We start from the raw sequence: 26,643 nt of genomic DNA, 5'->3' as shown, positions 1-26,643 counted from the left end.
GAGGGTACAGTAAACATTGAGCACATCACTGGATGAGTGGGTCCTGTAAACATCACTGGAGGAAAGAGTAGTGTAAACAATGAACGCATCACTGGGTGAGAGGGTACAGTAAACACTGAGCACACCACTGGGTCAGAGGGTACAGTAAACACTGAGCACATCACATGATAAGAGGGTTCTGTAAACACTGGGCACATCACTGGGTTAGAGGGTCCCATAAACAATGAATGCATCACTGAAGAGGGTACTGGAAACCATAAACTTATTACTGGAGGGGAGGATACTTCTCCCCCCTCCCCTCCTCAGTGCCTTGAGACCCTCACGGGTGAGTAGTGCGCTTTACAAATCCCTGATTGATTGACTGTAAACACTTAACATCACTGGATGAGAGGGTAGTGTAAACAATGAACGCATCACTGGGTGAGAGGGTACAGTAAACAATGAGCACATCACTGGATGAGTGGGTCCTGTAAACATCACTGGAGGAAAGAGTAGTGTAAACAATGAACGCATCACTGGGTGAGAGGGTACAGTAAACACTGAACACATCACTGGGACAGAGGGTACAGTAAACAATGAGCACACCACTGAATGAGGGGGTCCTGTAAACATCACTGGAGGAGAGGGTACTGTAAACAAGGAACGCATCACTGGGTGAGAGGGTACAGTAAACACTGAACACATCACTGGGACAGAGGGTACAGTAAACAATGAGCACACCACTGGATGAGGGGGTCCTGTAAACATCACTGGAGGAAAGAGTAGTGTAAACAATGAACGCATCACTGGGTGAGAGGGTACAGTAAACACTGAACACATCACTGGGTCAGAGGGTACAGTAAACAATGAGCACATCACTGGATGAGGGGATCCTGTAAACATCACTGGAGGAGAGGGTACTGTAAACAAGGAACGCATCACTGGGTGAGAGGGTACAGTAAACACTGAACACATCACTGGGACAGAGGGTACAGTAAACAATGAGCACATCACATGATAAGAGGGTTCTGTAAACACTGGGCACATCACTGGGTTAGAGGGTCCCATAAACAATGAATGCATCACTGAAGAGGGTACTGGAAACCATAAACGTATTACTGGAGGGGAGGATACTTCTCCCCCCTCCCCTCCTCAGCGCCTTGAGACCCTCACGGGTGAGTAGTGCGCTTTACAAATCCCTGATTGATTGACAGTAAACACTTAACATCACTGGATGAGAGGGCAGTGTAAACAATGAATTCCTCACTGGAGGGGAGGATACTGTAAACACTTAACACATGACTCGGAGTGAGGATATCGTAAACAGTGAACTCCTTCACTAAAGAGGAAACACTAAACTCATCCTTGGAGGAGCGGGCACTGTAATGAATTAGCTGATCAATGGAGGGGAGGGCCCTGTAAACAATGAAGCAGTCACTCGAGAGAAGGGACTGAATTCATTCACTGAAGGAGAACATACTCGAAACACTGAACTCATCACTGGAGGGGAAACACTGAACTCATCACTGGAGGGGAAGGTGCTGTAACGAGTGAACTGATTCACAAAGGAGAGGGCAGTGAAAACAATGAACTCATCACTGGAAGGAAGCACTGAACTCATCACTAGAGAGGAGAGTACAGTAAAGAATGAACCCCACCCACTGAATTACTTACTACAGAACACAGTCTGGCCTTTTTCTGCTCCACCCGTAAAGCCGAGATACCAAGGCACTCCGCTATGTCAACGGCAACCGGCGGCACAGGACGTAAGTAGCAGACACAACAGATCCCATTAAACTGCGTCTTGGAGAAGCTCAGGATTAGTAGATCCGACCTAATTTATGTTTTAAGAGGTCGGTCCCTGGGTGTCAGAGCCCGTTCCGTCACACTGTAGCTTGTCTTTGCCACTAAATGTAGAGGCCATCAATGTGGCCTTGGGTGTGTACTGTGGCTGAACTCCCAGGTGAGGTCCTGGAGCAATAAGCCATGTTTCGACCAAGTTGTTCCTCATCTGCAAGGTGCCCGCGGAGGCCCAAGTGAAAAGTGAGCCACCTCTGCCAGGTGTGAGGTTGGGTGCTGAGAAGCGGGTCACCTACTTCTCCAACAGTACGGTCAAAGCTTGCGGGATAGTTTGACTTCTGTCCCTGTGAGGTGTCTTTTCATTTTAGAGGTTTGAGTTTCAGAACTCTAGATGTGACACACCCCCTTGCAGGTGCATGCAGACTTCACTCCCCAGGAACGCTTTCAGTAATAGTGCTCACACCCGGCTCCCATCACTGAGAAACAGGTGATGCATTGCTTCATAACAGGGCTCCAATCAAAGACTACATTTAAGTAGCCCGAAGAAGGGCTCCTTTGGGTAAGACCCACCAGGCTTCCAGAAGCATCTCTCCTGGAGCGGCTCCCTCCGACAGACCCTTTGAGCAGTCTAGGCCCCATCACTACAGAAAGCCTTGGCAGACTTTCCACCCAGACCCCACCTAGCCTACGCAGACATCCAGCCTGCAAAGACATCCTGACAACATACAGCCTTCACAGATCATCTGACCACAAGCAAGCTGCTCAGAGATTCTGACCAAATCCATCCTGCACAGATATGCTTAAAACACTCCAGCCTCCCAGAGTAACCTGCACAGACGGCCTGAAAACATCCAGCCCACACAGTCAAAGACGTCCTCTCCACATACAGCCCTCACGAACATCCTGGACAGAAGCCATGACCACATCAAGCCTGCACAGACACCCTGACCACATCAGCCTGCACAGGCACCCTGACCACATCAGCCTGCACAGGCACCCTGACCACATCAGCCTGCACAGGCACCCTGACCACATCCAGCTGGCACAGACACCCTGATCACATCCAGCTGGCACAGACACCCTGATCACATCCAGCCTGCACAGACACCCTGATCACATCCAGCCTGCACAGACACCCTGATCACATCCAGCCTGCACAGCACACCCTGATCACATCCAGCCTGCACAGCACACCCTGATCACATCCAGCCTGCACAGCACACCCTGATCACATCCAGCCTGCACAGCACACCCTGACCACATCCAGCCTGCAGACACCCTGACCACATCCAGCCTGCACAGACACCCTGACCACATCCAGCCTGCACAGACACCCTGACCACATCCAGCCTGCACAGACACCCAGCCCCGGCTTTCAAAGTCAACACAGGAGCAGAGATGCAATGGGGAAGCCATACATAACATGACCTCCCTCCCACAGATAAAAAAAAACAATAAAAACTAGCCAACTACCTGCCTAAACTGAAAACATAAGACCTGGTGCCCTGCCTCAAACTCACCCTCACTTCAACCATCTCTGACCCCCAAACCTCTCACTCATACAAGTGACTTTCTGGGCATAAAAAGTACCTGGCCCCTGCCACTTATCCGGACTACCCCTGCACAGTACAACTCCCACACAAAACCCACCAGTCTCTGTGCCTTCCATGCCCCTTCCTGCGAAAGCAGAGCTCTTTCCGCTCACATTGAGAGGAGAAAGGTGGTGCAACACTGAAGGTGGCTCTGAGAGAGATGCTTGTCAGCATGGGATGATGCTCGTCAGCATGGGATGATGCTCGTCAGCATGGGATGCCCCATCAGCATGGGAGGCCCCATCAGCATGGGATGCTCTTTAGGATGGGATGCCCCTTCGGCATGGGATGATGCCCCATCAGCATGGGATGCTCTTTAGCATGTGATGCCCCGTCAGCATGGGATGATGCTCGTCAGCATGGGATGCAATGCCCGTCAGCATGGGATGCTCGTCAGCAGATGCCCCGTCAGCATGGGATGCCCCAAGTCAGCATGGGATGCCCCAAGTCAGCATGGGATGCCCCAAGTCAGCATGGGATGATGCTCGTCAGCATGGGATGATGCTCGTCAGCATGGGATGCTCGATAGCATGGGATGCCCCGGCAGCATGGGATGTTTTCCAGTCACCGGCCGGTCTGCAGAGACCTGCTGCGGACCGAGGAGAAGACAGCTGGAGAAGGCAGAGCACTGCTCGTCCTCTCCAGCCTCTCCCAGGTCTGTGGAGCCAGGGGCAGTAGAACAAGGCCACCATCAGCCAGGCGCCATTTTTCTGCCTTACTCAGGTAGTAACAGACTCATGATAGGCCGCAGGACACAGCTGCTTGGTCAGTAAGATGGGGGCGGGGGGCTGGCGTTGGCTTCAGATTTTCTGACAGTCGGACTGGCATTTAATGTTCAAATACATTATACAACAAGCAGGGTGCGTGAGAGGGGCTAAGAGTCACTGGAAAGGAAGAGGAAGTCACATTAGTAGGGGTACTAAGAGAGACAACACAATATCTTGTAAAATAACCAACATTTTTGAGGGCTCTCAAAGCAGAGAGTGAGAGATTGTGTGTTTTTGTCTGCGTGAATGTAAAAATTCCTGATGAAATCCGACTGACAGCCAACGCACCTGCACCCAATCATGTATTACAAAATAGATTTATTGGTGGGGTGTAACACCCCTGCAGCTACGCCCCTGCCTCCTTTAGGGCATGGCATCAGTGGGACATAACCCCTGTTCCCCAATGTTGCTACGTCACAGCAGTGAATAACCAGATTTCTTCACAGGCTTGGAGTGAAAGCCCCACACAACACTAGGGTTACTACAAGGAGAGGCTGCAGCCTGACGCAACCAAGGCACGAAGCGCTCTCTAAACATGTCTGGGTGTGCTCCCGGGCCACGAGACGCAGCACTTCACAGTGCCTAGAGCTCCATCACACGACAGGCCCAGCGGTGTACTCCGGTCAAGTCATGGATGGTTTACAGCAGTTCTTGCGTCATCAGAGTGGTTCATTTCCCCTGTTACTCTGAGCCTTGTGTTTTTTATTCCACCTGTTCCTGTTTTACATGGAAACTGGAACATGACCATCACCTCGCTGTTTCACTGTTTGCTGATGACGTCTGTCTGGCTCAAGGCAGTGTTACTGGAGCAGTGGTGTCAGACATCAAGAAGTCTGACTCCAGGTCCCTGACACAGGGTCACTTCCGGAACCGGACACCGTGGGCTGATGAGTCACAGGGACGACCGAAATCTATGTCAAAGGGTTCAGGTGAGGCGAGTTATAATTAGGGCTCCTGGTTTTATGGGCATTGATTTTTAAACATTTCCATCTGTATTTATCCATATATATATATATTTTGCCCAGCTTCTCAATATTTGTCCAAATTTATTTTGAGTTTTGTGAACAAATGAAGTTGCAATTTGTATATTTTCACATGTATTTAACTGATAAACATGCACTCGTACTTTGATGTTTGGATTTAGCACATTAAAAAGCTAAATATATGAAAACAGTACACCGATATGGAAATATTAGCGTTATACCACAAACAGATGTGTTATGTAAAGAAATGTCATCTTGTTTTTAAACTCCATATGCCGCGAATGTGCACAGCTGTTGGCTCAGAATTCATGAATGGCGGCGTGAAGTGTCGTTTAAACGAAGCACATTTATCTGTATTTATCCGCTTTTAAATATAAATCCAGACAGTGGAAAGACTGTTGTCTGTCTGTATTTAGCTATTCAAATCAGTAAAAACGGAAAACTGGGAGCCTTGCTTATAAAGTGCCACAACACCTCCAGGCGCTAGTCCCAATTCATTATTGACAAGGACTTCTGCCGGGAGCCTAGGCGACCAATCTGGATTTAAAGGTAGAGGCTGGTGGGTCTGGGGAGGTTCTGCTGGGACCCAGTTCCAGAGCTAAGGACCCTGAGCAAAGAGCCTCTTCCCTCCTTTCACCCACCCTAGCAGTCCGGAGGATGACCCGAATACAGCAGTAACCGGTGACCTCTGACCTCTATGTCACAGAGACTTAAGGCACTTCCCCTTAGACCGTGTGTCCCTTGCAAGTAATGGTTAAGCATGTTAGAAATAATTCTATGCTGCACCCTAAAGCCCTGGGCGGGAGGGCTCGAGGTGGAACACATTTCACAATCACGAAAGTACTGGTATGAAAGTGACAGAGGCTTTGGTGAACCGGTGAAGGGATCTGGGCTGAGATGCTCCTGCAGCCTGGTGAAGCTGTGCCCGATGGCAGTAACGGGTCTCAAGTCTGATATCTACCTGCAGCTTGGCACAGCAGGGGCGCTGGTGCCCAGTGAGTGGTAGGTGGTCCGAGCTTAGCTCACATCTACGTCAGCAGGCCCAGTGTGGGTAGTTCCTCTCGTATGGGTAGTAGCCTCAACTGATACCAGTAACCTGGTGCAACCATGGCTGACTGTCCCAATGTGGGGTAAGTGGGCTGAGATACCTGATGATCTCTGCCATCATCATGGTGCAGCCAGGGCTGTGTGGCCCTGTGAGGGGTGGGTGGGTTGAGATCATCTGATATCTAACCGAGCATGGTCCTGCCAGGGCTGTGTGGGGGTGGGTGGGCTCAGATCATCTGATATCTACCATCAGCATGGTGCAGCCAGGGCTGTGTGGGGGTGGGTGGGCTCAGATCATCTGATATCTACCATCAGCATGGTGCAGCCAGGGCTGTGTGGGGGTGGGTGGGCTCAGATCATCTGATATCTACCATCAGCATGGTGCAGCCAGGGCTGTGTGGGGGTGGGTGGGCTCAGATCATCTGATATCTACCATCAGCATGGTGCAGCCAGGGCTGTGTGGGGGTGGGTGGGCTCAGATCATCTGATATCTACCATCAGCATGGTGCAGCCAGGGCTGTGTGGGGGTGGGTGGGCTCAGATCATCTGATATCTACCATCAGCATGGTGCAGCCAGGTCTGTGTGGGGGTGGGTGGGCTCAGATCATCTGATATCTACCATCAGCATGGTGCAGCCAGGTCTGTGTGGGGGTGGGTGGGCTCAGATCATCTGATATCTACCATCAGCCTGGTGCAGCCAGGGCTGAGTGGCCCTGTGAGGGGTAGGAGGGCTCAGATCATCAGATATCTACCCATAGTATGGTGCAGCCAGGGCTGTGTGGCCTTGTGAGAGGTAGGTTAACTCAGATCATCTGATATCTACCTGCAGTATGGCCCTTGAGGGGTAGGTCGGCTGAGATCACCTGGTATCTACCCGAGCATGGTGCATGCTGTGTGGGTGGGCTGGGATCATCTGATATCTACCATCAGCATGGTACAGCCAGGGCTGTATGGGGGTGAGTGGGCTCAGATCATCTGATATCTACCATCAGCATGGTGCAGCCAGGGCTGTGTGGGGGTGGGTGGGCTCAGATAATCTGATATCTACCATCAGCATGGTGTAGCCGGGTCTGTATGGGGGTGGGTGGTCTCAGATCATCTGATATCTACCATCAGCATGGTACAGCCAGGGCTGAGTGGCCCTGTGAGGGGTAGGAGGGCTCAGATCATCAGATATCTACCCATAGTATGGTGCAGCCAGGGCTGTGTGGCCTTGTGAGAGGTAGGTTAACTCAGATCATCTGATATCTACCTGCAGTATGGCCCTTGAGGGGTAGGTCGGCTGAGATCACCTGGTATCTACCCGAGCATGGTGCATGCTGTGTGGGTGGGCTGGGATCATCTGATATCTACCATCAGCTTGGTGCAGCCAGGGCAGTGTGGCTCTGTGAGGGGTAGGTGGGCTGAGATCATCTGATATCTACACGAGCATGGTGCATGTTGTGTGGGTGGGCTGAGATCATCTGATATCTACCATCAACTTGGTGCAGCAAGGGGTGTGTGGCCCTGTGAGGGGTAGGTGGGCTGAGATCATCTGATATCTATCCGAGGATGGTGCAGCCAGGGATGCGTGGCCCTTGTGATATGCAGGTGCCGAGTCCCGCTCTCTGGAGTTAGATGAATGTGGGTTGACTGCCCCCCCTCTGAACTTCCATCCTCGGTACACTGCACTTTGTTGCACTGGAGCTAAGTTCACACTGTTCCCATACATACATATAATAATATGGTTTGTCTAAGCACTATAGGCCTGATTTAGCATTTGGCGACGGATTACTCCATCACAAACGTGAGGGATATTCCATCGGCCATATTGCAATTCCCACAGGATAAAATGGAATCGTAATACAGAGGTCGGGATATCTATCACGTTTGTGCAGAGTAACCACGTACGCTAAACTCTAAATCAGTCCCCATGACTCCTAAACCTAGATTTTGACCATCTTTCTTGTTTCCGCTCAGTAGGATGCTCTGCCATTCTCTTGACTACTTACGTAAAGACTGTCTGCTCCTAATACTCAAATTATGTAGGTCTTATGATTCATGAGACAGGACTCCGGATTCTTCTCTGATTAACATCTGGAAATATGTGGTATCTGTGGCAACTCGAGCTTTCAAAGCAATTTTATCCCAGAGACTGTACATTTTACAGTGCCATAACTCCAGGAAGCCGACATAATACAGCAGTACAGTGAAGAGAACCCAACATCATACCGAGACTTAACTATAGGAATCCATCACCATGCAGTGCCATAACTCCCAGAACCTGACATCATACAGCAGACTTAACCACAGGAATCCAACATCATACAGCAACATACCTCCAGCAACCTGACACCACATAGTGCTATAACTCCAGGAAGCCGACATCATACAGCAGTACAGTGAAGACAACCCAACATCCTACCGAGGCTTAACCACAGGATCCAACATCATACAGCAACACAGCTCCAGGAACCTGTCACCATGCAGAGCCATAACTCCCGGAACCCAACATCCTTCAGCAGTACAGTGAAGAGAATCCAACATCATACCGAGACTTAACCACAGGAATCCAACATCATGCAGCAACATACCTCCAGGAACCTGACACCACAAGTGCCATAACTCCAGGAGCCCGACATCATACAGCAGTACAGTGAAGAGAACCCAACATCATACCGAGACTTAACCACAGGAATCCAGCCTAATACAGCAACATACCTCCAGGAACCTGTCATCATATAGTGCCATAACTCCAGGAACCCGACATCATACAGCAGGACAGAGAAGGGAACCCAACATCATACCGAGACTTAACCACAGGAATCCAGCATCATACAGCAACATACCTCCAGGAACCTGTCATCATATAGTGCCATAACTCCAGGAACCCGACATCATACAGCAGTACAGTGAAGAGAACCCAACATCATACCAACACTTAACCACAGGAATCCAGCATCATACCTTCAGGAACCTGGCACCACATAGTGCTATAACTCCAGGAAGCCGACATCATACAGCAGTACAGTGAAGAGAACCCAACATCATACCGAGACTTAACCACAGGATCCAACATTATACAGCAACAAAGCTCCAGGAACCTGTCACCATACAGTGCCACAACTCCAGGAACCCGACACCATACAGCAGGACAGAGAAGAGAACCCAACATCATACCAAGACATAACAGCATGAATCCAACTTCATGCAGCAACACAGCTCCAGGAACCTGTCACCATGCAGTGCCATAACTCCCGGAACCCGACATCATACAGCAGTACAGTGAAGAGAACCCAACATCCTACCGAGACTTAACGACAGGAATCCAGCATAATACCGCAACATATCTCCAGGAACCTGCACCATACAGTGCCATAACTCCAGGAAGCCGACATAATACAGCAGTACAGTGAAGAGAACCCAACATCATACCGAGACTTAACTGTAGGAATCCAACATCATGCAGCAACACAGCTCCAGGAACCTGTCACCATGCAGTGCCATAACTCCCAGAACCTGACATCATACAGCAGACTTAACCACAGGAATCCAACATCATACCGCAACATACTTCCAGGAACCTGTCATCATATAGTGCCCTAACTCCAGGAACTTGAAATCATACAGCAGGACAGAGAAGAGAACCCAACATCATACCGAGACTTAACCGCAGGAATCTAACATCATACAGCAACAAAGCTCTAGGAACCTGTCACCATACAGTTCCATAACTCAAGGAACCCGGTATCATACAGTAGTACAGTGAAGAGAACCCAACATCATACCAAGATTTAACCGCAGGAATCCAACATCATACAGCAACAAAGCTCCAGGAACCTGTCACCATACAGTGCCATAACTCCAGGAACTCAACATCATACAGAGGTACAGTGAAGAGAACCCAACACCATTCCAACACTTAACCGCAGGAATCCAACGTCATACAGCAACATACCTCTAGGAAATTGACACCATACAGTGCCATAACTCCAGGAACCCGACATCATACAGTAGTACACTGTAGAAAACCCAACGTCATTCTGAGTCTTAACTGCAGGAAACCACCATCATACAGCAACATACCTCTAGGAACCTGTCACCATTCAGTGCCATAACTCCAGGACCCAGATGACAAATACAGCAGCATAACTCCAGGAACCTGACAACATAAAGAAACACAGCTACAAAAACTCAACATCTTACTGCAGTAAAGCCTGTAATATAGTGTGCTAACAATCCACGGATACCTACTGGCTTTAACAGGTGATTTTCACAATAAATAATGCAGGTCTAATGCCTTTGTGATAAGGTTTCCTAATAAATAATTTAGACCAATGGTGTGTGGCATAACTTTTCCAAGCGCATCAATCAGGCCTACAGCTGTTGTTGTTGACTTGCCACCATAACCAACTCAGGCCTACTGTACTGAGCATAACTTCAACACACAACAACAATGGGGCATACGGACATAAAATTACAAATGTACTTTAAATTACAGTTGCCAAAGCAGAACACTATCTCTCCAAAAAGGCTTAACAAGGATTCTCAATGCAAATCCTTTATCTACTCAGTTCAACTTATGAGGGTGACTGAGGGGGAAATGGGGAAATCAACACCAAAACCCTTGCCTACCTACGGTAATCTTTGAAATTCCATCTAACATAACGTAATACCTACCATAGGCTTTAATACAGAGAAATAACAATAAATAAGTCAGACCTTCTCCCTTTATCATTGGCTTAGGACTGTACCAAATCAAACCTACTGTGTTGGGCATAAACTTTCCGACAAGGTAACCCATCAGGTATACAGTAACAAAATTACAAATGGGTACAAAACTCCAGTTATCAAAACAATATAAAATCCCTCTTAAGGAGCCTAGAACGGTTATCACAGTGCAAATCTTCTATCCTCACGGTTTGTTCGGGTGGGTTCCCAACACAAAAACCCTGGCCTACTACGTATCAAAATACCTGCCTACAGGCTTTAACACAATGCAATAACAATAAATCCTTAAAAGCTTATTGCATTTAACGCAAGCTTTTAACACTAAGTCAGGCCTCCCGAGTTTGTCATAACATTTAATTATAAACAGATTAAACCTACGGAATCTGGCATAACTTTTCCCAAAGATAAGACCACCAGCCTTTACCACTAGCTTGCCCCCATCCCCCCCTCCCCCCCCAAAAAACAAAAAAACACAGGCCTATTTAAGTGCACTTAAACAGGAAACTACCATGCATAAAGTTATACATTTACAAATATGAACACAAAGACAGTTTGCAAAACAATATACAACCCTTTCAGTAGGGCCGAACAAGAATCATCAGAGTGAAAACGCAGAGGGTTTGTCAGAGTGGGTGGACAAAGCCAAAACCCTTGCCTACTATGATAATCTACAAAATTTCGAATAACAAAATACCGGTCTGTAGCCTGCATAACACTGTCATGGGATCTCCCTGCTAAATGCCTACTGGCTTTAACAAATGCTTTTCACAATAAATAAGCTAGGCCTACTGTCTTTGTCATAAATTTTCAATAATAAACAGATCACACCTATGGCATTGGACATTAGGTTTTCCCAGGGCCTATAGCTCGTCACTATAAACAACTCAGGCCTATTGTTTTGCGTGTAAGCTTTTCAATATGTACAAAATTACAGTTGGCTAAGCAAAATTCGCTCTCCTCTAAGAGGAAGTAATGAAGATGGTTACTGAGAAAATCTTCCATAGCTACACGTTCATCACTGGGGGTAACCAACACCCAACCCTTTGCCTGGTAAAGTAATCAGTGACATCCCATGTAACAAACTCCTTCTCACCAAGCCTTCACGGAGAGTAATAACAGCCGACATGCAAATGGGTTGCTGATAATATTCTTTTTGCAACAAATATGCCATTCCTACTGGCTTTACAGAAGCATTTCACAATAAACAGATCAGGCCTGTAGATAATAACGGGCTTGCCCTCGTAACCAACTCAGTCCTGCTGTATCAAATATAAGCTTTGCCACAAGCCAAAAACTGCAAAACAAGAACTATTTTTCAGAGGAAGCATACAACTTTGGCCCAGTCAAATCCTGTACTGAGGGTGAAACAACGTGTGGGCGGAGCCCAAGTCCCTCTCTCTGTAGTATTCTGGAAACTGTGGATTTTTTTTTTAGCTCACATAAGATTGGCAACAGTGTGCTGTCAGCCAGGCCTAAAAAGCATTAGTCCATTTTTCCCTTCCACTTCTGTGTACTCGTAAGAATTGAAAAATGTAAGTCGAGACGATTCAGGGCAGCATGTGGCATCTCTGCTTCTCTTTATAAGGTGGAACCCATGAACTGGCAAAACGTTAGGTATGGGGTGGTCAGACTTCCAAAAGTGCAGGCACCTCTGAAATTCTAGGGATGTAATTTGAGGACTCTGCTCTGGGGAGTGAGTGAGAGTGGAGGATCTTCAATAGGTGGTTTCTTGTTCGCTGAGGGAACACTAGGGCCCAATTCTCTCTCATATTTCCTGGGGAGTCCCCGCCTATTTATTTCTTTTGGACAATGATTCATACAGGAATTTGAATTATGGTTCAAAAATTGAAAAATTAGAAGCTGCAAAAATATTATTATTAATTGTGGACACAATTTTAGGATGTAACTTGTGAAGATAGTTCCTAGAAGTGTCTTTACATCAGTGCTCGCTCTTTCAATAAGAGAATGTGAACTAAAGCCCACAAAGGTGCATTTCTATCCTGTTCCGATGAGTTATCTCATCCACTGAGGTTGGTAGGTGGTGATGAATGAGTTCACTTCCAGGTGCACCGACTGGAGGGGGGTGCACATATTCTGGAATCAGTGCGCTACGCAGCATTACAGAGCCAGGGAGGAAAGCGAAAGCCGAAGAATGCTTCGTCAGAGGCTCAGTGAACACGTAAGCAGATGTTCGAAGTTTTTTTACGTTCCCTTAGTACCAACATTTTTTATTTAGGATGTAATTTTCACTCTGGCTACAATATGCATCAGTTGGTACAGATATGTCCCATGCGTGCTGATGGCCGTGCATCCCTGCTCCGAGTGCCCCAGTTGCATGGATATCTGGATCTCTGGTGTGGATGTTTGGTCATGGGCGGACACGGATCATGTGTGTGCACCATAACTTGAGCCTACTTCATAGCGATGCGACCTTGCTAGAATGGGGGGGGGGGGCACACCAAGCAGCACCCCCAGCGTGGTAGACGGCTGCTGCCCTTACGAGTAGTTAAGTGAAAAGAGCACAGTGGAGGCACCATGAGTGTTTTGTTTTTCACAGGAATCAGTAGTGGGAAGAAGCTTTTTTACTGTATCACAGGAATGCTGTCCATAGGCCCAACCATATACAATTCCATGGCTACGTACGTGGTTTGTGTATAGTCCCGGACAGCACCTGATACTTGCTGTCTGTGCTAGGATGCATGTGTGCCTGTGAAGGGTACATAACATGGAGACCTGCTGGCTCCATTTTGGATACACAGGACCCTGGAGAGGTTAGGAGATGGAAGGACTGGTACCCCCGGACAGGAGATGTGGACTGCGGACATTAATGACAGCTATGGTGGGAGCACCTACTTAAGAAAGGAGAAAAGAGCATCCTCTGGGCACATCTAAGGCCTCTTTGATTCCAGAGAGAGTTACTGTTCAGTGGGACTGGGCTTACAGTCAGGGAGATAATGGCCTTGGAAGACCCGGAATCTTGACAAGGGGAAGGCGTAGGCCTTTGAACCTTTGTGAGGCATATTTCAGTGGAGACTGACAGCCATGTTTAACCCCCAGGCACTCCCTTGGCCAGAGTTGTGGGCCAATCAGAAGTGGAGCCACTTATGCTGTGGTTCACTGTCCTCTTGACAAAGGGCAGTGCAGAGGAGGGGGCGTTTGAAAGAAGGTGACATACACAGCACAAATTTCAAAGGATAAGATGCTAAACCACATTTGCTTCTGGTTTGTACCATAAATGTGAGAGCATGTCTCATACTTTAACTGCCTCTTTGGGGAGAAGATCACCAGTTCTTCTAGCTGCTGGAACGAGGACTAGGCACCGAGGTCTGCTAGTCTCCCGGCTGGGGGAAGGACCATCTCCCAGAAAGCCAAGACCACTTACCCTGAGACTGCAGCACCAGCCTTTTGCCTGCTGGCACAGACCAGGAGACCCTGGGAAGAGAAAGGAAATGCCTGGAGGGCATCGGGGTCCATCGGGGGTCTTGCCAAGTGAATCTCAGTGAGCGAAGTGTGAGACTCCCAGTACAGTCAGGAATGCTGCATGGACAAAGTCAGAGACACCAGTGTTCTACAAAGTGGCCACCGTGAACTAAGGCCCATTGCCCTTGGCAGAGCCGGTTGGTGACTCCCATATGCTTGATGGGCACCACCGTGAAGAAAGGGCTGTTGTGGTTGAACAGAGGAAATCGACGACCCATGTGAGCACGGAGGGATCCACTGTGAGGTAGTGCCATTGCCCAGGATGCTGTGAGGAACACTTACTGATTCCTTGGATCAGCGGAGATGAGTGTCCGAAACTGGCTCAGGATGTCCAGAGACTGAGGAGGCCCAAGGTTTCGTCTTGGAAAGACCAGGAGAGGTAAGGGATCTTCAGCATCAAGAGACGTGGGCATGCAGACAGGCCTGGTCTCCCCCACGTCCCAGACTACCACTGGGTCGGGTAACACTGCTTGAGGCTGGCAGACCTGTTGGGGATTTGCACAAACCTAGCACTTAGGGATGCTGAAGTTTACTCTTACAGACAAACTTACACTTTGTCACATGGGAGCTATTGTTGCCACATCTGAAAGTCACCTCCAGCATCAAACAGGAATAACCAGCCTCACCACAAAAGGGATGGAGGGAATCTTGGATTCTGTCCAGGAATATACAAGTTTGCTGACTTTTCAGACTGTAGGTATTATTTTGTGAGCTGCTTCTAAGATTTGTGTGGTTATATCAAAATAGTACTTTTTTCATAAAAGCGAGGATTTGACTGGACAAACAACTTACAGCAATTACTGTTTGTACTCTGAGTCTGCGCATGTGCATGCCTCACATCTACCTTCACCCTTGAGGAGCCCTGGACTACTTCACCAGAGAGTCAAGTGGTGAAAGAGTGAGTTCTTGGCCCAGTTACTCAGGACCCACAGTACGTCGGGCCCTAGGACGTCAGGAGTAAAAAGCCTCAACCTCAAAGCTTACCCCGTGAACCTCTGAAAGAGCTTCTGACAGCATCATATCTACCAATGTAGGTTTTGGCACTACATGGAACCATACCATCCGTGCCACAGGGCATGATAAGTGCCAACTGGTGGGTGTAGATGGTCAGACTGGGGTCTACGGGGACGGAACGTCTCTTTACCACTCTCTTTGGGAACACAGGGCAAGACTCCCAATGGCAGGTAGGAAGGGAAGACACACGTCAAACCTAAGTTCACAAAACATCCGTGGGAACACCACGAAGAATGTGAAGACCCTAACGGGTACACTGCATGCATGACGCGTTCACCGAATACACTACGCGTACACCGCATACACTGACAAGCGCACACTGCATATTCAGAGGTGGTGGTGGTGATGTCCCCCATCCACATCAACAGAGAAGGTTCTGACCATAACATACAACTAAAAGTCAGACAGATGCAAGATCTTACACAACAGAATAAAGAAAATGATTTTATTCAAGGGCGCAAGCTGCAAAGCAAAATGCCCCTTGAAGCCAAGAATGAGCGTAACAAAAGGGAAAGTTGAATGGGGATAGCGAAATAAATTACAACATAAATTCAATGCATACGCTGTGCCAGTGGTTGTAGGGGACTGGGTCCTACTTTCAACATCAGACTTTGGCAGAGAGCAATAAAAAGACACAAAAGGCAGATGCAAAGGGAACAAGAAAGACAGGAGAGAGACAGAAGGAGAAAACAGTGATAAAAAGGCTGCAAGAGAAAGATAAAAGACCAGAGGTGTAGAGCGGAGGAAGAAAGAGGTGTGAGGATGAATCAAAGATGGGCAGTCTTGGTGTTTGGGAGCAACAGCAGTTGGTTCCTAACAAAAACTCTGGGCTTTTTTTTATTTTTTATTAACATTTTTGCAAGTCAAGCATCGAATAAATTGCTCTACCAACGCTGAAAGGCACCTTATAGGGAAAAATAGAGAACTTTACACGTTAACGATAGAAGAGGAAATTGAGGATACATGTAGATCCTACTGGGAGCAGATCTCCACGGCCTAAGAGAGTGCAGAACTGTTCTGCCTCTCTATCAAACTTAGGACTTCAAGATCTTTCAGGAGAAAATGCCTTTGGATCCCAAGGTCTGATGGATTTAGAAAGCTGGAGTGTTTGCTGGTGAGCAACATCACAAAACAAAATAAAATGATGGACGGAGTGTTGAAACTTTTCAAACACTCACCCCCAGTCACAGATCTGGGTTTAATCCTTCGTTATTTTGCTCGCCATGTCACCCCAGTTCAGACCCAGCTATATGCAAATCAGTCTTGACCCTGCTCCCATTGGGAGCAGTCCAGCCCGGACTGCCATGCCAGGTCCTCCCTAGACAGGATTCAAGCATCCTAGGTCCGGTTTCAGGGTATCACCCTTCATCAGCCAGGCTAGCTTGAATCCAGTGGCGCAGCGAGCAAGGGACCCACGTCTGGGCATACCCCTGCCACTTAGGGCACACAAAGGAACATCACAAAACAAAATAAAATGATGGACGGAGTGCTGAAACTTTTCAAACACTCACCCCCAGTCACAGATCTGGGTTTAATCCATCGTTATTTTGCTCACCACGTCACCCCAGTTTGGACCAGTCATATGCAAATCAGTCTTGACCCTGTTTCCTGGTAACACCGGAGCCAACTCTATAAGACAATTAAAGGCCTGAAGTAGAAATCTGAGTGTCACTCTCAAGGAGAAGTAGCAAGAAAAGCTGTGGAATGCGTTCGAGAGATGTCTTAGCTACTGACCTTTAAAGGGCCCATCCAGTGAAGAGAAAAGAACAGTTCTCTGTGCCCAGTCCTGCCTCTCTAACATTCACCAACAACAAGTTTCCAAAACGTATCTTTGTTAGATGAGGTCACCTTGGGTTTGAAACCTAGCGTGACATCATTCACTGGAGGACCTTTTAGGATGACATGAACTGCGGCATTCCCACATGTCGGAGGCAAGCACTGGGATACACAACCTGCCCCAAAATAATGCTTTGGCAGAGTCCAAGGTGGCACTAAGCAGAGATCCAACGTCCTGCTGACGATGCCCTGTTCTGAAGTGAGGAGAATATAGGAGGCTGGCACCGCGATCATATGTGGGCTCAACATTTATTTCTGCAGCCTGTTTACCTCTCAGGTTCTTCAGCTTTAACTTTAAAAACTATAAACCCAAAAGGGTTTGGGATGAATTATTATGGACTTTTATCCTATGAGTGTGAAAGTGTAATAGGACCTTAGTTTAGTATCTTTTATTTGAGGGCTGTTGTAGCTCACTGAGGAGGTCACTCCTCCAACCCTTCAGTCGCCATGGAGTAACTGTACTGGGGTCTCTAAGAATGGAGATACATCTGTGGTGTCCACATGTGAATGGAACAGAAGAATGAGGACAGGGCTCCTTTTAGAAATTCAATGAGGACTTTGTTAGCAGGGGCTGCTGAATGAACCTCCTGAAGCTCTGCTCTCTGGTGAATGGTGTCGGTGAGGGGTGGGGGAGCAGCTTCCCTTGCACAAGGTGAAAGGGGCTCCTTAGGTGAGGTGCAGACTTCCGTCTTCCCTGATTGCACTTCCTGTGGGGTGATGCAGTGAAGTGCAGAAACCTCACACCTCTGTGGGCCTCTGTTGCTGTGTGCATCTGTTGACCACCCAGGGTGCTGTGCGCCTATCCACCCAGGAAACAAGCTGTGTGCGCCTATCCACCCGGGAACCCAGCTGTGTTCGCCTATCCACCCATGAACCAAGCTGTGTGCGCCTATCCACCCGGGAACCAAGCTGTGTGCGCCTATCCACCCGGGAACCAAGCTGTGTGCGCCTATCCACCCAGGAAACAAGCTGTGTGCGCCTATCCACCCGGGAACCAAGCTGTATGTGCCTATCCGCCCGGGAACCAAGCTGTGTGCGCTGGGTGGAACCAATCTGTGTGCGCCTATCCACCCGGGAACCAAGCTGTGTGCGCCTATCCACCCATGAACCAAGCTGTGAGCACCTATCCACCCGGGAACCAAGCTTTGTGCGCCTATCCACCCGGGAACCAAGCTTTGTGCGCCTATCCACCCGGGAACCAAGCTGTGTGCGCCGGGTGGAACCAAGCTGTGTGCTCCTATCCACCCGGGAACCAAGCTGTGTGCACCTATCCACCCAGGAAACAAGCTGTGTGCACCTATCCGCCCAGAAACCCAGCTGTGTGCGCCTATCCACCCATGAACCAAGCTGTGTGCGCCTATCCTCCCGGGAACCAAGCTGTGTGCGCCTACCCACCCGGGAACCAAGCTGTGTGCGCCTACCCACCCGGGAACCAAGCTGTGTGCGCCTATCCACCCGGGAACCAAGCTGTGTGCGCCTACCCACCCGGGAACCAAGCTGTGTGCGCCTACCCACCCGGGAACCAAGCTGTGTGCGCCTATCCACCCGGGAACCAAGCTGTGTGCGCCTATCCACCCGGGAACCAAGCTGTGTGCGCCTATCCACCCGGGAACCAAGCTGTGTGCACCTATCCACCCAGGAAACAAGCTGTGTGCGCCTATCCGCCCGGGAACCAAGCTGTATGTGCCTATCCGCCCAGGAACCAAGCTGTGTGCGCCGGGTGGAACCAATCTGTGTGCGCCTATCCACCCGGGAACCAATCTGTGTGCGCCTATCCACCCGGGAACCAAGCTGTGTGCGCCTATCCACCCATGAACCAAGCTGTGAGCGCCTATCCACCCATGAACCAAGCTGTGAGCGCCTATCCACCCGGGAACCAAGCCTTGTGCGCCTATCCACCCGGGAACCAAGCTGTATGTGCCTATCCGCCCGGGAACCAAGCAGTGTGCGCCGGGTGGAACCAAGCTGTGTGCGCCTATCCACCCGGGAACCAAGCTGTGTGCACCTATCCACCCAGGAAACAAGCTGTGTGCACCTATCCACCCAGAAACCCAGCTGTGTGCGCCTATACACCCATGAACCAAGCTGTGTGCGCCTATCCACACGGGAACCAAGCTGTGTGCGCCTACCCACCCGGGAACCAAGCTGTGTGCGCCTATCCACCCGGGAACCAAGCTGTATGTGCCTATCCGCCCGGGAACCAAGCTGTGTGCGCCTATCCACCCGGGAACCAAGCTGTGTGCGCCTATCCGCCCGCGAACCAAGCTGTGTGCGCCGGGTGGAACCAAGCTGTGTGCGCCTATCCACCCGGGAACCAAGCTGTGTGCGCCTATCCACCCGGGAACCAAGCTGTATGTGCCTATCCGCCCGGGAACCAAGCTGTGTGTGCTGGGTGGAACCAATCTGTGTGCGCCTATCCACCTGGGAACCAAGCTGTGTGCGCCTATCCACCCATGAACCAAGCTGTGAGCACCTATCCACCCGGGAACCAAGCTTTGTGCGCCTATCCGCCCGGGAACCAAGCTGTATGTGGCTATCCGCCCGGGAACCAAGCTGTGTGCGCCGGGTGGAACCAAGCTGTGTGCGCCTATCCACCTGGGAACCAAGCTGTGTGCACCTATCCACCCAGGAAACAAGCTGTGTGCACCTATCCACCCAGAAACCCAGCTGTGTGCGCCTATCCACCCATGAACCAAGCTGTGTGCGCCTATCCACCCGGGAACCAAGCTGTGTGCGCCTACCCACCCGGGAACCAAGCTGTGTGCGCCTACCCACCCGGGAACCAAGCTGTGTGCGCCTACCCACCCGGGAACCAAGCTGTGTGCGCCTATCCACCCGGGAACCAAGCTGTGTGCGCCTATCCACCCGGGAACCAAGCTGTGTGCGCCTACCCACCCGGGAACCAAGCTGTGTGCGTCTATCCACCCATGAACCAAGCTGTGTGCGCCTATCCACCCGGGAACCAAGCTGTGTGCGCCTATCCACCCGGGAACCAAGCTGTGTGCGCCTATCCACCCGGGAACCAAGCTGTATGTGCCTATCCGCCCGGGAACCAAGCTGTGTGCGCCGGGTGGAACCAATCTGTGTGCGCCTATCCACCCGGGAACCAATCTGTGTGCGCCTATCCACCCAGGAACCAAGCTGTGTGCGCCTATCCACCCGGGAACCAAGCTGTGAGCGCCTATCCACCCGGGAACCAAGCTTTGTGCGCCTATCCACCCGGGAACCAAGCTGTATGTGCCTATCCACCCGGGAACCAAGCTGTATGTGCCTATCTGCCCGGGAACCAAGCTGTGTGCGCCTATCCACCCGGGAACCAAGCTGTGTGCACCTATCCACCCAGGAAACAAGCTGTGTGCACCTATCCACCCAGAAACCCAGCTGTGTGCACCTATCCACCCAGAAACCCAGCTGTGTGCGCCTATCCACCCGGGAACCAAGCTGTGTGCACCTACCCACCCGGGAACCAAGCTGTGTGCACCTACCCACCCGGGAACCAAGCTGTATGTGCCTATCCGCACGGGAACCAAGCTGTGTGCGCCTATCCACCCGGGAACCAAGCTGTATGTGCCTATCCGCCCGCGAACCAAGCTGTGTGCGCCGGGTGGAACCAAGCTGTGTGCGCCTATCCACCCGGGAACCAAGCTGTGTGCGCCTATCCACCCGGGAACCAAGCTGTATGTGCCTATCCGCCCGGGAACCAAGCTGTGTGCGCCTATCCACCCGGGAACCAAGCTGTATGTGCCTATCCGCCCGCGAACCAAGCTGTGTGCACCGGGTGGAACTAAGCTGTGTGCACCTATCCACCCGGGAACCAAGCTGTGTGCGCCTATCCACCCGGGAACCAAGCTGTGTGCGCCTATCCACCCGGGAACCAAGCCGTGAGCACCTATCCGCCCGCGAACCAAGCTGTGTGCGCCGGGTGGAACCAAGCTGTATGTGCCTATCTGCCAGCGAACCAAGCTGTGTGCGCCGGGTGGAACCAGGCTGTGTGCACCTATCCACCCGGGAACCAAGCTGTGTGCACCTATCCACCCGGGAACCAAGCTGTGTGCGCCTATCCACCCGGGAACCAAGCTGTGTGCGCCTATCCACCCGGGAACCAACCTGTATGTGCCTATCCGCCCCGGGAACCAACCTGTATGTGCCTATCCGCCCCGGGAACCAAGCTGTGTGCGCCGGGTGGAACCAAGCTGTGTGCGCCTATCCACCCGGGAACCAAGCTGTGTGCACCTATCCACCCGGGAACCAAGCTGTGAGCACCTATCCACCCGGAAAACAAGTTGTGTGCACCTATCCACCCAGAAACCCAGCTGTGTGCGCCTATCCACCCAGGAACCAAACTGTGTGCGCCTATCCACCCGGGAACCAAACTGTGTGCGCCTATCCACCCGGGAACCAAACTGTGTGCGCCTATCCACCCGGGAACCAAGCTGTGTGCGCCGGGTGGAACCAAGCTGTGTGCGCCTATCCACCCGGGAACCAAGCTGTGTGCACCTATCCACCCGGGAACCAAGCTGAGAGCACCTATCCACCCGGGAAACAAGGTGTGTGCACCTATCCACCCAGAAACCCAGCTGTGTGCACCTATCCACCCGGGAAACAAGCTGTGTGCGCCTATCCACCCGGGAACCAAGCTGTGTGCGCCTAATCACCTGGGAACCAAGCTGTGTGTGCCTATTCACCCGGGAACCAAGCTGTGTGCATCTATCCACCCAGAAACCAAGCTGTGTGCGCCTATCCATCTGGGAAACAAGCTGTGTGCGCCTATCCACCCAGAAACCCAGCTGTGTGCGCCTATCCACCCATGAACCAAGCTGTGTGCGTCTATCCACCCGGGAACCAAGCTGTGTGCGCCTATCCACCCGGGAACCAAGCTGTGTGCGCCTATCCACCCAGGAAACAAGCTGTGTGCGCCTATCCACCCAGAAACCCAGCTGTGTGCGCCTATCCACCCATGAACCAAGCTGTGTGCGTGTATCCACCGGGAACCAAGCTGTGTGCGCCTATCCACCCAGAAACCCAGCTGTGTGCGCCTATCCACCCATGAACCAAGCTGTGTGCGTGTATCTACCGGGAACCAAGCTGTGTGCGCCTACCCACCCGGGAACCAAGCTGAGTGCGCCTACCCACCCGGGAACCAAGCTGAGTGCGCCTACCCACCCGGGAACCAAGCTGAGTGCGCCTACCCACCCGGGAACCAAGCTGAGTGCGCCTATCCACCCGGGAACCAAGCTGTATGTGCCTATCCGCCCGGGAACCAAGCTGTGTGCGCCTATCCACCCGGGAACCAAGCTGTGTGCACCTATCCACCCAGGAAACAAGCTAGGTGCACCTATCCACCCAGAAACCCAGCTGTGTGCACCTATCCACCCATGAACCAATCTGTGTGCGCCTATCCACCCGGGAACCAAGCTGTGTGCGCCTACCCACCCGGGAACCAAGCTGTGTGTGCCTATCCACCCAGAAACCCAGCTGTGTGCACCTATCCACCCGGGAAACAAGCTGTGTGCGCCTATCCACCCGGGAACCAAGCTGTGTGTGCCTATCCACCTGGGAACCAAGCTGTGTGTGCCTATTCACCCGGGAACCAAGCTGTGTGCATCTATCCACCCAGAAACCAAGCTGTGTGCGCCTATCCATCCGGGAAACAAGCTGTGTGCGCCTATCCACCCAGAAACCCAGCTGTGTGCGCCTATCCACCCATGAACCAAGCTGTGTGCGTCTATCCACCCGGGAACCAAGCTGTGTGCGCCTATCCACCCGGGAACCAAGCTGTGTGCACCTATCCACCCGGGAACCAAGCTGTGAGCACCTATCCACCCGGGAAACAAGGTGTGTGCACCTATCCACCCAGAAACCCAGCTGTGTGCACCTATCCATCCGGGAACCAAGCTGTGTGCGCCTATCCACCCGGGAACCAAGCTGTGTGCGCCTATCCACCCGGGAACCAAGCTGTGTGCGCCTATCCACCCGGGAACCAAGCTGTGTGTGCCTATTCACCCGGGAACCAAGCTGTGTGTGCCTATTCACCCAGAAACCAAGCTGTGTGTGCCTATCCATCCGGGAAACAAGCTGTGTGCGCCTATCCACCCAGAAAACCAGCTGTGTGCGCCTATCCACCCATGAACCAAGCTGTGTGCGTCTATCCACCCGGGAACCAAGCTGTGTGCGCCTATCCACCCGGGAACCAAGCTGTGTGCGCCTATCCACCCAGGAAACAAGCTGTGTGCGCCTATCCACCCAGAAACCCAGCTGTGTGCGCCTATCCACCCATGAACCAAGCTGTGTGCGCCTATCCACCCGGGAACCAAGCTGTGTGCGCCTACCCACCCGGGAACCAAGCTGAGTGCACCTACCCACCCGGGAACCAAGCTGTGTGCGCCTATGCACCCGGGAACCAAGCTGTATGTGCCTATCCGCCTGGGAACCAAGCTGTGTGCGCCGGGTGGAACCAAGCTGTGTGCGCCTATCCACCCGGGAACCAAGCTGTGTGCACCTATCCACCCAGGAAACAAGCTGTGTGCACTATCCACCCAGAAACCCAGCTGTGTGCGCCTATCCACCCATTAACCAAGCTGTGTGCGCCTATCCACCCGGGAACCAAGCTGTGTGCGCCTATCCACCCGGGAACCAAGCTGTGTGCGCCTATCCACCCGGGAACCAAGCTGTGTGCGCCTATCCACCCGGGAACCAAGCTGTGTGCGCCTATCCACCCGGGAACCAAGCTGTATGTGCCTATCCGCCCGGGAACCAAGCTGTGTGCGCCTATCCACCCGGGAACCAAGCTGTGTGCGCCTACCCACCCGGGAACCAAGCTGTGTGCACCTATCCACCCGGGAACCAAGCTGTATGTGCCTATCCGCCCGGGAACCAAGCTGTGTGCGGCTATCCACCCGGGAACCAAGCTGTGTGCGGCTATCCACCTGAGAACCAAGCTGTGTGCGCCTATCCACCCGGGAACCAAGCTGTGTGCGCCTATCCACCCGGGAACCAAGCTGTGTGCGCCTATCCACCCGGGAACCAAGCTGTGTGCGCCTATCCACCCGGGAACCAAGCTGTGAGCACCTATCCGCCCGCGAACCAAGCTGTGTGCGCCGGGTGGAACCAAGCTGTATGTGCCTATCTGCCCGCGAACCAAGCTGTGTGCGCCGGGTGGAACCAAGCTGTGTGCACCTATCCACCCGGGAACCAAGCTATGTGCGCCTATCCACCCGGGAACCAAGCTGTGTGCGCCTATCCACCCGGGAACCAAGCTGTATGTGCCTATCCGGCCTGGGAACCAAGCTGTGTGCGCCGGGTGGAACCAAGCTGTGTGCGCCTATCCACCCGGGAACCAAGCTGTGTGCACCTATCCACCCGGGAACCAAGCTGTGAGCACCTATCCACCCGGAAAACAAGGTGTGTGCACCTATCCACCCAGAAACCCAGCTGTGTGCGCCTATCCACCCATGAACCAAGCTGTGTGCGTCTATCCACCCGGGAACCAAACTGTGTGCACCTATCCACCCGGGAACCAAGCTGTATGTGCCTATCCACCCGGGAACCAAGCTGTGTGCGCCTATCCACCCGGGAACCAAGCTGTGTGCGCCTATCCACCCGGGAACCAAGCTGTGTGCGCCTATCCACCCGGGAACCAAGCTGTGAGCACCTATCCACCCGGGAAACAAGGTATGTGCACCTATCCACCCAGAAACCCAGCTGTGTGCACCTATCCACCCGGGAAACAAGCTGTGTGCGCCTATCCACCCGGGAACCAAGCTGTGTGTGCCTATCCACCTGGGAACCAAGCTGTGTGTGCCTATCCACCCGGGAACCAAGCTGTGTGCATCTATCCACCCAGAAACCAAGCTGTGTGCGCCTATCCATCCGGGAACCAAGCTGTGTGCGCTTATCCACCCAGAAACCAAGCTGTGTGCACCTATCCACCCGGGAACCAAGCTGTATGTGCCTATCCACCCGGGAACCAAGCTGTGTGCGCCTATCCACCCGGGAACCAAGCTGTGTGCACCTATCCACCCGGGAACCAAGCTGTGAGCACCTATCCACCCAGAAACCCAGCTGTGTGCACCTATCCACCCGGGAACCAAGCTGTGTGCGCCTACCAAGCTGTGTGCACCTATCTACCCGGGAACCAAGCTGTGTGCGCCTATCCACCCGGGGAACCAAGCTGTGTGCATCTATCCACCTAGAAACCCAGCTGTGTGCGCCTATCCACCCGGGGAACCAAGCTGTGTGCGCCTATCCACCCGAGAACCAAGCTGTGTGCATCTATCCACCCAGAAACCAAACTGTGTGCACCTATCCATCCGGGAACCAAGCTGTGTGCGCCTATCCACCCGGAAATCAAGCTGTGTGCGCCTATCCACCCAGAAACCAAGCTGTGTGCGCCTATCCACCCAGAAATCAAGCTGTGTGCGCCTATCCACCCGGGAACCAAGCTGTGAGCACCTATCCACCCAGGAAACAAGGTGTGTGCACCTATTCACCCAGGAAACAAGGTGTGTGCACCTATTCACCCAGAAACCCAGCTGTGTGCACCTATCCACCCGAAAACCAAGCTGTGTGCGTCTATTCACCCGAGAACCAAGCTGTGTGCATCTATCCACCCGGAAACCAAGCTGTGTGCACCTATCCACCTGGGAACCAAGCTGTGTGCGCCTATCCACCCGGGAACCAAGCTGTGTGCGCCTATCCACCCGGGAACCAAGCTGTGTGCGCCTATCCACCCGAGAACCAAGCTGTGTGCATCTATCCACCCAGAAAACAAGCTGTGTGCACCTATCCACCTGGGAACCAAGCTGCGTGTGCCTATCCACCCCTGGAACCAAGCTGTGTGCGCCTACCAAGCTGTGTGCGCCTATCCACCCGGGGAACCAAGCTGTGTGCATCTATCCACCCAGAAACCCAGCTGTGTGCGCCTATCCACCCGGGGAACCAAGCTGTGTGCGCCTATCCACCCGGGAACCAAGCTGTGTGCATCTATCCACCCAGAAACCAAGCTGTGTGCACCTATCCATCCGGGAACCAAGCTGTGTGCGCCTATCCACCCGGAAATCAAGCTGTGTGCGCCTATCCACCCAGAAACCAAGCTGTGTGCGCCTATCCACCCAGAAACCAAGCTGTGTGCGCCTATCCACCCAGGAAACAAGGTGTGTGCACCTATCCACCCAGGAAACAAGGTATGTGCACCTATCCACCCAGGAAACAAGGTATGTGCACCTATCCACCCAGGAAACAAGGTGTGTGCACCTATTCGCCCAGAAACCCAGCTGTGTGCACCTATCCACCCGAAAACCAAGCTGTGTGCGTCTATTCACCCGAGAACCAAGCTGTGTGCGTCTATTCACCCGAGAACCAAGTTGTGTGCATCTCTCCACCCGGAAACCAAGCTGTGTGCACCTATCCACCTGGGAACCAAGCTGTGTGCGCCTA

General features: G+C 51.9%; 2 protein-coding genes across 6 annotated transcripts in view; one reads left to right on the top strand and one right to left on the bottom strand.

The window, feature by feature from the left end:
• The window catches only part of TNK2 (tyrosine kinase non receptor 2), a 372,582-nt gene that overhangs the window by 298,764 nt on the left and 47,175 nt on the right, over positions 1-26,643 (bottom strand). The gene's annotated exons all lie outside the window — the stretch shown is intronic.
• LOC138265047 (adhesive plaque matrix protein) lies at positions 18,078-20,996 on the top strand. The gene has a single exon (XM_069212595.1). The coding sequence runs from the start codon at positions 18,078-18,080 to the stop codon at positions 20,994-20,996; it is 2,919 nt and encodes a 972-aa protein (XP_069068696.1).

The sequence above is a fragment of the Pleurodeles waltl genome, chromosome 11, assembly GCF_031143425.1.
Source record: "Pleurodeles waltl isolate 20211129_DDA chromosome 11, aPleWal1.hap1.20221129, whole genome shotgun sequence".
NCBI classification, from domain to species: Eukaryota; Metazoa; Chordata; class Amphibia; order Caudata; family Salamandridae; genus Pleurodeles; species Pleurodeles waltl.
Note: the sequence above shows the minus strand (reverse complement) of the source record. Positions and strands in the feature narration are given on the sequence as shown.